General features: G+C 33.8%; 1 protein-coding gene across 1 annotated transcript in view; it reads left to right on the forward strand.

Annotated features, from left to right (window-relative positions):
* The window catches only part of LOC139964661 (uncharacterized), a 29,232-nt gene extending 20,950 nt beyond the window's left edge, over positions 1–8,282 (forward strand). Inside the window, exons 3-4 of the mRNA XM_071966451.1 lie at positions 1,857–1,942; positions 7,827–8,282. Coding sequence (XP_071822552.1) covers positions 1,857–1,942; positions 7,827–7,873 — 133 coding nt within the window. The 3' untranslated portion in view covers positions 7,874–8,282. The remainder of the gene's footprint in view (positions 1–1,856; positions 1,943–7,826) is intronic.
* Positions 8,283–10,536: the final 2,254 nt, after the last annotated feature.

Below are 10,536 nucleotides of genomic sequence, written 5' to 3' on the forward strand. Positions count from 1 at the left end.
AGGATGTGACTGACTTTTTACTCTTTAAATCGTTCATTAGAAGATTCCATGTTGTTGTTGCACGATTTTGTAGGCTTAAAGTTCCAATGGTGGTATTGTAGAGATTATAGTGGGCATGATTAGCAAGCCTCGTGTTATGATTATGTACATCTCTGTTACTGGCTAAAAAATTGTCAAAGGCAGCTGGTAGTAATCCATTCCAGGTGCTCACGTGGGGCTGAGTGTGTTATGTGGCGAATTGCTGCCTTTTGGAGTATTATAAGATTGTTAAGGTTGGTGTTGTATGTACCAGACCAAATAATGGAACAATAAGGGAGATGCGGGACAACCAGGGTCTGGTATAGTGTTCTGAGTATGTTTTCCGATAGATAATATTTCAACTTAGATAATATGCCAACATTCCGTGCAATTATACTGCAAATAGTTGAAATATGGTTGCGCCAGCTAAGTTTACAATCAATATTTACACCTAAAAACTTAGTAGTATAAACTTGCTTAATTATTTTCCCATCCATACAAATATAGCTCAAAGTAACGATACAAAAGTTAAACCTAGTCGAGATGGCTGAAATCAGTCAGAACCATTGACAAATAAGTAGTGTTTTAATTGCTTCTTAAAAGTAGCAGCATTTTGGACTTCTTTAAGGCTGTCAGGAAGCTTATTCCACAGTTTAGGTCCAGCTTTCGCAAACGAGCGATACCCATACGAGGATTTAACGAGGATTATATATATATATATATATATATATTTATACATATACATATATATACTTATATATTTATATATATATATATTTATACATATATATATATACTTATATATATACTATATATATATACTTATATATTTATATATATATAAAGATACTGTGTCCATTTCCTTCCAACTCACTGCAAGCGCTTGCTTTTTACATATTGTTTTGTAGAACAAATTTCGATGCTCTTCAGATTTGATGACTTAATTTATAATGAATGACATTTTATACTCTCTGATGTCCCCTTGGGAAGTAGCAGTAGCTGTTATAAGGGATCCTTTCTTATGTCTTATTTTCTTGACCCATGGGACTGCGTTATTAACCATACCGTATATATATACTTACGGTAGACATTTGTTATAATTATAACGTATAGCTGAATACCTAGTTTCCCCCAAAGGAAAACCAGGTCTGTATATGACTCAATAACCTAGTTTGTCAAAGAAAATTACTCGAAGCTTGTAGTGTCGATTCTTTATCTCTTTATGTATTTGTTATTCCTTTATTTAAAGTTACGTTGGGATTTGATGTATTCTATGAGTATTATAACCTAGGAAACCAACCCGTTTTATATGCAATGTTTACTGCAAAGCAGAAGTAAATTAATAGTCATGAAGGAAAACGAATAAAGAGATAAATAGACTAATATTTAGTGCATGACCAATAGCCTCTCCCGATAGCACTACAATAAACCGTTTGGTAATGTTGCTTATATATTTCATTGTACAGGTGAAGCAGGAACGACTTCGCCTACGTTTCAATAATTAGTTCCTTGAGATACATGGCTGAGCATTAAAATCTCCCCAACCATTCATTCACTCAAAAATCTGAAATGTATTTGAATTGTTACAAATTTCAAATCTACTGGTGAACGAAACCGAAAATAAATTGATTGTTTTTTCCGTATTAATTCACACCCTTAAAGGTCTTAACATTGATTTAGTTTCATCATATTAAATCTGTCCTGTATATCTTTGATATTTTTAATTATTTATTTGTGTCTTCTCTCAATAATGAAGATTAAAGTATAATAAGAGAAACGTTCTAATTCAAATTTCGTCATATTTTTCAAACTCATTATGTTTTCGATTCTGCCCACAGACAAATGAGTGTACGCAGGCTGATAAGGACCTTGATTGACAGACTGGACGTGAATCCTGATCTTTTAATGATGGCTTTAACGAAAGGTAACTTTACCTACGAAACTAATTTACTTAATATTCCAAACTACTACGTACTCCACTTAATCAAAGGAGGGAGGGGGGGGGGGGGCGAAACATATGAACTAATTAAGAATACATTTGATTGTTGCAGTATATTGTTTTCACTATGATTAATAACAAAATCTTTCATTTTAAAATGGATTGGTGACGTAATGGGAAGATAACTGATACACTCGCCAGTAATTGTGTGCATATTGTTTAATATGAAGTTGTGTGTATTCACTGACTGTGGTATTGATTTCTGCTCGCGGATTCATCGTGGAGATACAACACAGTATATATATAACAAACACAGAACACAGAGGTGCAATGTACGTGTGTGCGTCAGTATTGTAGATTTCATATACTTTTAATCGGTCAGTAATAAAAAAAAACGTGTGAAAATAATTTCATGCAAAAAAATTAAAAATAATAATCGATCGAAGTGAACAAAACCGAACAGTTTGGTACTTATACATATCTCACCAGTGTCTTTTTAACAATTAACAGTTTTTGCTTGAAACAGAATTGTAATGAGTACGTACTTGTGTTCATAGTCATATCATAGCTATATCTGCAATCGCCGTTGTTATTTTGTACTAATACTCCGTACTCTCTTCATTCTGTAAACTCTAGTAAGCATGCTAGTGCAATGTTAAGTACACGTCTTCGCGCCTGGGGCCTTGAACTGGTACTGGGACTCATGCCAAAGCGAATTGCACCCGCATTGGTACGCATAATGTTATGCTCACATCAAATATATGGCTTGGGGATTAGGATTATATGGTTATGGTATGTGGTCAAGATATGCAGATTAGTATGTAATTAAAACCTACACAGATATGCATTGAAAGTGTAATTACTTGTTTTCATATGAATATTGTTGATAACTAACATACGAACAATAAAATTCCATTGTAACAACCACTTGAGTGTTACATTAAGTGCCGTAATGTTGAAAATACACACACATACATACATACACACACATACATACACACATAAAACCAAAAAACGAAGAAAGAAGACATGTTTAAGCAAAGAAAGCTAAAATGTAACTCAAGAAGATATTATTTCAACAAATGCTCTGGACAGTTTGACATGGTTGAGATTTTCATAAAATAATTTTTTTCATTTTTTATAGATTATTCATATTCCATACTTGGATTCAATGTTACCCTAGAGGTTAAAGGAAAACGCTTTGATGTACGCAAAGGAAGAATTCTCGTCTCGAATTTCATGTTGTATGGACATACCAACATTTTTATTAAAATACAAATTTCTTAAATGCATAAAAGTTTATTTGAAATTTTACCCGAATAAATGAAAAAAATGAGCAATAATATCTTAAGAGACTTAGATATCAATTCCTTTCTACTGACAGCGACATTTCAAGCATCAAATGTGCTGCTATTTTTTACTTTTTTTGACGTGCACTTTATTAACCACTGCAAACTGTATTTACATTATGTGCTCAAACCCTCAAATGGTTCTGGAAGGACCCTTACACGGAATTTATTTTGTCATATTATGCTGAAATATTTTGAAATATCTTGTTCGACCTTTAAAATGTGCACTTTACTCTTATTTTGGGAAGATAAGATGGTTGCGTGCCAGTGTCAGTAATCAAGGTCTTCGGGGATAAGACGTTCTGAGAATCTTAAATTAATCCACTAACTTAAAAAACCAGAGTAACACGTGATGTTATGTCATCAAGTTAATCCCTGGGGAAGTGAAACGTTGGACAAGTTGTTAAGCATTTCTTGGATAGGGAGCAGTGACATCATCAGGCTAATGTGGAACAAAACATTTGCGTCAACGATCATAACACAAATATAGTTTTATCGTCCGAAAGCTCTTTCCTCTCAACCAATTTTTATTTTAGAAAGCAAAAAAAAAAACGAAGAAATTATGATGAATAGTAAACAAAAAAACACCTTCAAGGTTAAAAGATCAAATTCTCACGAGTCCGCGTATAGATATTTCTGTTTTGATTAATAAATTAATAACGGTTGAGAATGCGAGCATTTTGATTTGTTTATTTTGACGGTGAGTTGAATGTCGTGCTTGAAAAAACAAACTTTGATCAAACTAATATTAACGTCGAATCAATGTGTCTGAACAAAATTCATAACAAAGATAGAATACGCCTTTTGATGGTTTTAAGAAAGAAAGTTTAGATTAATTTATGTATTCTGTATGTTCATCTATATTGGATGAGCACATGTCTCCGGCAATTTATGTACCTGATTCAAGCAGAGAATTATTTCACCTTCGATTTTTCTGTCGTTTCGAATTTACTAAAGTTGCTCTTGATTCAAACTGCAAACGAAATATTAATAATAATAATGATAAAAAGCGAAAATGAAATTATGTAGTAAGGTCGAGATGCTTGTACTTTTGGGTAAATATCACAAGAAAGCATAAAAGTAAAATGAAATTATGTACAAAGGTCGATATCCTTGTACTTTGAAAATTCTACGAAGGTTCAAATTCCACCTGTTAATGTTAATTCCTTGAAAACTAAAAAGTGTACGCTTAGTAACTCTCAAATTTGATTTAATGAAGAGAAATTTTTTTTTTGTATAATATTAATTTCATGTGAGTCCTATGTATTATCATTCATTGTTATTATTATTTGTGTGATGTTATTTACATTTAACATAAATTTTAAATAAAGACCTTAAGTACACTTTATTTGAGTTATTAATCGATATAAAGCACAGACAGACAGACAGACAGACAGACAATACAAAAACCAAAACGTGGGTGCGAAAGATCCTATATGGTTGGCTGTGGTGAATAAAATGGTTTAAAACTACCTATTTAAAAGCAGATATATTGTTAACTTAAGTTATCCAGTGATATCAGGATACTTATCAAACTTGTATAATTTGGTGAGAATGACCAACTTTACAGAATTTACATTCACTTATGACAAAAAGACGTTTCACCAATATCGCTGCAAACTCTCCCTAAACTTATAGGCACACAATGTCTTCTATTACATTACCTTTTGGCCAAACCGTTTAGCCAGTTGTGGAAGAGTTGGTACAGGTGAGTTTCAATTACCCACACTATAGAGACATACAAGTCGAGCCTGAATGTTGAAACTAACACATATCAATCTTATTGCTAGATTATTCAAAGATAATTATGTTTGTAATTTTAATTTTACGTGATAACGTAACGGTACAAGTGATTAATTGTGCATAATTACATCTCTTACTGTAAACTGTATATCACGTGGCAATTAATTGATAAATGCTTTAGAAAGATTATGAAATATATCATTTCTGCGGATCAGGGTAAAACTAGAAACATTAAACTGGAACGAACGCGTTGATTACTTAACTGGGCCAATAAAGTTGAATCCTAAGATCCCTGTTTACCCTAGTTTTAATCATTCAACCTTCACCCTAAAATATTTGCCATATTTCAAGATTTTACTAGGATTAGCATATCTGTAGATGACTTTTGATTTGATAACACAGATAAAACACAGTAAAGGAAAGGTTTTGATAACGACTTTATTAAAATGGAAGGGTAATATTTTCGGGAAGATTCGATCAACGTCGTCGGATTTCGTCAACGAAAATCGCTTGCGTACGTGTTAAGTTGCGAACACGTGTGAGTAGAGTACAGTATATAAACGACTTTTGCCTTGTATGGAAAAAGTGACTAACCAAATTTATTTGAGCAGCGTTAGAAAAAGGGAACGCCCAAGGCACACACGTACCCATGAATCGCTTCTCCTATCCCTCGTCGTTTTCATAATTTTCACAGTAAATATTCTATATAGTTTTTTGGTAAAATAGTTCTAAAGTTATTGCCTACTGTGTGTGCGTGTGAGCGGTTTTGTTGTTGTTATTGTGAAGTTGTGATGTGGTTTTGCATTGGTTTGATGTGGTTTGCATTTATTTTTGCATTTAAGCCGTGATTGTTTTGAATATTTAAAGTGTACATATCCTCATTTAAATATTTCATATTAATGATTATTACTCTTACATTATAAAAATCATATATGTTGCCTTTACAGGATTGGTAATATTAAGTATATATTCCTGCATCATTATTAATCGAATTTATTTTTAATCTTATCAATCAAAATCACTTTTGTATTTTATTGTTATTATTGGAGGATAATTGATATCAAGTTACATCAATAATTATTATCTGCTGCTAATAAATTCAACCATATTCAAATATTCAAGTGTTTACAAAACTAAATTCAAAATTAAGTCCAATTTTTTGACTTTTTTTTTATTTGTTTTTTTTTGACTTGTTTTTGGAAAAACACCTTATTGCCAGGGGCCATAGTGCCAGAAGGGTGCGTGAAGCCATTCAGAGAGTCCGCTCCCTTTCCAGATCATCTACTTTGGCAGTGAAGGACAAAAAGGGACGAGATTGCGACAACAAGCTGCCCCTCGTTGTTACTTTCCACCCAAATCTTCCTCCCCTTCAGAAAATCACCTCTAACAACCACAACATTCTCCTCACTTCAGATAGACTCCAACGAGCCATCCCTGAAAAACCCATCATCGCCTACAGACGACCACGCAACCTACGAGACCTTCTTGTACGTGCTGCTGTTCCACCTCTTACTTCTAACCCCACACCCATTCAGCATGGTACCTTCAAATGTGATCGTACTTCGAGATGCATCGTCTGCAGCCACCACATTGTTGAATCCAATTCCATCACCAGCCACAGCATGCAACTCACACACAAGACTAAGGGTCACATCACTTGCACTACCACCAATGTCATCTATCTGATCTCTTGTAGAGTTTGCGGCATCCAGTATGTTGGCGAAACCAAAACCACCCTCAAGAAGCGTTTCTATGGTCACAGATCCACAGTCAACACCATGAAGACTGAGACCCCAGTTGGAGAACATTTTAACCTTCCCAACCATACCATTAACGACATGTCCCTACAGGGGATTGAATCCTTAGGTAGCCGTCCTGACCTAGTACGTATCAGCAGAGAGAGGCTCTGGATGCAACGCCTTCGTACCATTCAACCTCATGGGCTGAACATTCAGGAAGGACATGACTAACTTTCCTCTGTTCCCTACTCCTTCTCCCCTTTCTCCCTTCCCCCCCCCCTTTCACTCTTCCTCTCACAGCTCTCTTCCCCTCCATTTTTCTTCACACCTTTCTGTCTTTGTCCCTCTCCAGTTTATTCCTCACCCTGTGCCTTTAATCCTCTCTTTGTCCCTCCACAGTTTATCTCCTTCCTCTCCTCTTCTCCTGTTGCTTTCTACTTATAATCCCCTTTCATCCATCTCATTGTGTTCACCGTGCTCATTAACCTGTCTGTATTCTGTGCGTGTTTTTGTCCCCTCTGTTACTGTAACTTGTCATTTAGCCTCTGAAGAAGATCCTGCTAGGATCGAAACGTCAGGCCAACTTACTTTTACACTTTTTTTTTATTTAAGAAATTTTACAATAAGCCTACAGTTTTTTAAAAACAAAGTGCGCATTTTTGGGATTACACAATTTTAGAAACTAATTTTCTTTGACAAGGTCTCTTATATTAAAATAAATCAAAATATTATGATACAATCTATTTTACAGTTTAATCAAATAAAATGGTCAGTATATCAAAACATCTTTTTTATATTAGAGTTTTAATGGATATTTTACTGAACATAACCAAGCAGTTCATATAAAATATTTTAAACTTAAAACTTTTTTCTTCTTGAATTTTGCTACTTCTTAAGTGGAAATTGACAATAAGTAGCGATATGTAAATGCCGGAAGAACCTTACATGTAATTTTGCGGTATATTCACGAGACAGGTCTAAGAAACTTCTCTTAATCTAACCTCTCATTGTTCTATTTCTTTTGTTTCTTGTTTCCAGGAGATTCAAACTTTCCCACAACACAGCAACTTTATGAAGAATCTTGATCGAAACAGGACAGGAGAGAAGAAATTTATTATAAAAAAACGTTCGACTTGTCGAAAATCTTGACAGTGCTAATCCCTGGGCTCCTTAAAAAGCGACGTCATTCGATAGCTTCGATACAAAGGCAGCCTAAACTATCACGTGATCCAGTGACGTCATTCGCCATGCCAAAAGTACAACCCTCATTTAGTAGCTGTCGCTTCAAGCCAACGGATTGAGTAGAAATAAATGAAGATTCTGTCATTGGCAGTTATCAGTTTCCATGCCAGATTAAGAATAAGGAGCTTGTGAATTATTTTAACTGATTCAAGATTTTTTCTTTTCGTTTTATTGTGAGATCAAATTGGAGGAGTTTCCGTGATGGAAAGGCCGAATAAAAATAACTTTCGGTGGAAAGTTTAAGTAAAATAATATAAATATAAATAAAATAAGGTCCGACTATATGGCAAGGCCTAGTTTGTTTCAAATATAACAGTTCACCTCATTTAAAGGAGAGCAGGAGATAAATAGAGAGAGAGGAAGAAATGAAAAATAAAATATGTTAGGTTCATATATAACTAGGGTTTCACAAGAGACGTTGGTAGGAGGGTTAGGGATGGGGGAGGGTGGTGGTGGGTGGGGGTGGGTGGGTGGGTGGGTGGAGGCCGTATGCCAACCAATAAAGTCAGTATGTTATCATTGCGTGAACAAACGAAGTAGCCCATCTTTATTTTATATAATAAAAACATAATGTTTAGGTTAAATTTACTCAAGTTCAAAATGCAGGAATTTCACGCGAAGAATGTATCATAATTGTGTAAGCATTTAGTTTTGACTGGTTTAGATGGGAGATATACAGCGAGGCATCCTGTGGTCTTAGCCATCTGCCTGCAGATGTGTCTCTATTCACGAGGTGAATGAAAGATATGATACAATATACCTACGTTTGGTAAGCAATACAAATAAGCATGAATTTACTGTGGGCAGAGTGTAGGTCGGTAAACCTAGTTTGAAAAATTTCAACAATTATGAAGAATCAACATCAGTTACAAAAAGTGACCCTAATATTCAAACAACTAACTGGACTTTTTTTTTTGCTGTTTTCGTATGAAAACAAATAACACCGTTATTAGAATACAAAAACAAAATCAAGCACTGATCGATAATCGATAAAGTTTGTATCTCTTCATTTCCGACTTCTTAATTTTACCAATATTCGTTTCTTCTTTTTAAAGATTTTTGATATTAATATATATATTCATTACTGACATTCATTACTTGTGAATATCAGTTATGAATGATATATATATATATATATATATATATATATATATATATATATATATATATATATATATATGTGCATGTTATTTAGAGCATATTCACTACAAAACTGTTATTATTCAACCCGAATGCAAAGGTTGTAAGTTTAAAAACTCTTGAAGATTAAATACCCGGATGTCAACAAGATGAATCAAGTCTTCAGCTACAGTAATAATGACCTGTGACGTCACCTGTAGTATTCGCAGTTAAGATTAGTTTCATAGCAAAAAGTTAACACGGTATAAACAAATGGCGAGAATGGTTGTTTAAGAACACAACATTTTTTCTTGTTTATGCAGACTATTACGAATTATATTGTAAACACACAAAACAAATTCTGGTGCATTTTTTTTCTCGTTATTTTGTTATCATCGAGTGTATAGAGGCAAAAGCAATTACATTAAACACAAAGCGTTCCAGGGATAATAAAGGTTTTGAATGGTCTTAAATTACGTTGCACTCATCATTCTATTACCATAAGGCATGTTCTGACAATAAACGTCTTGTTTTGATAGTAAACTGAATGCGTAATGTTTCTACTTACATAACATTGTGCATAGGATGAAAAAATGGTAACAAATGTACATTTTTCAATTTTATGAAAATCTGATAACTTACTGCTCAGGTTGAGTTATGAATTTTGAAGCCGATCGTTACCAGGTGAAAAATCTTACATCAGCTGAAAAATAGCCGCAATGTCAAAATTAAAATAATATTAATAAGATAAGAGTAACCCGACGTGTCATTTTGGACCTGAAAATAACGATGTAACCATTCAACACATTTTCTTTCATTATAAAGAATATTTGGAATAAGGAATTATCAAATTTCTTGCTTTCGGCTAAATCTTCTCAACTTTCAGTCCCCGTCGAGGATCAAGGACAAAACTTGGAACAAAAGACGAAACACAAATCATCGTACATTTCTTATTTCGGTCGATTCTCTTTCGTTAAAGGACTTCTCGTTCTCATGGGATTTCGTCCGACCAAAAAAAAATCAAACCGATATTAACAGAAGTGAAATAAATGTGTGTACAGTCAGACAACGTTACAATTATGTAACAATGGTTTGCTTAAAGTTACCAACACATTACATTGTTTTCTTTGAACATGATTAAATTATTTTCAAAATTTTGAAATATGGTCATATATGAACGACTGGGTTTTATGCTATTATGTTTTGCTGAATATTTAAATTTGTGTTTTATCACAAACTTAAGAAATCCCTTTTGAATGCTTTGGGAATCGTATTGGACTGATGAAGGAACATAAATCATACTTAATAATAGGTTACGTTTACGAGTAGGCTACCACCAGTTAATAATGTTACAATAATCCCTCGATGTTACGGACATTTTAGTTGG

This window comes from Apostichopus japonicus, chromosome 23 (assembly GCF_037975245.1).
Source record: "Apostichopus japonicus isolate 1M-3 chromosome 23, ASM3797524v1, whole genome shotgun sequence".
Classification (NCBI taxonomy): domain Eukaryota; kingdom Metazoa; phylum Echinodermata; class Holothuroidea; order Aspidochirotida; family Stichopodidae; genus Apostichopus; species Apostichopus japonicus.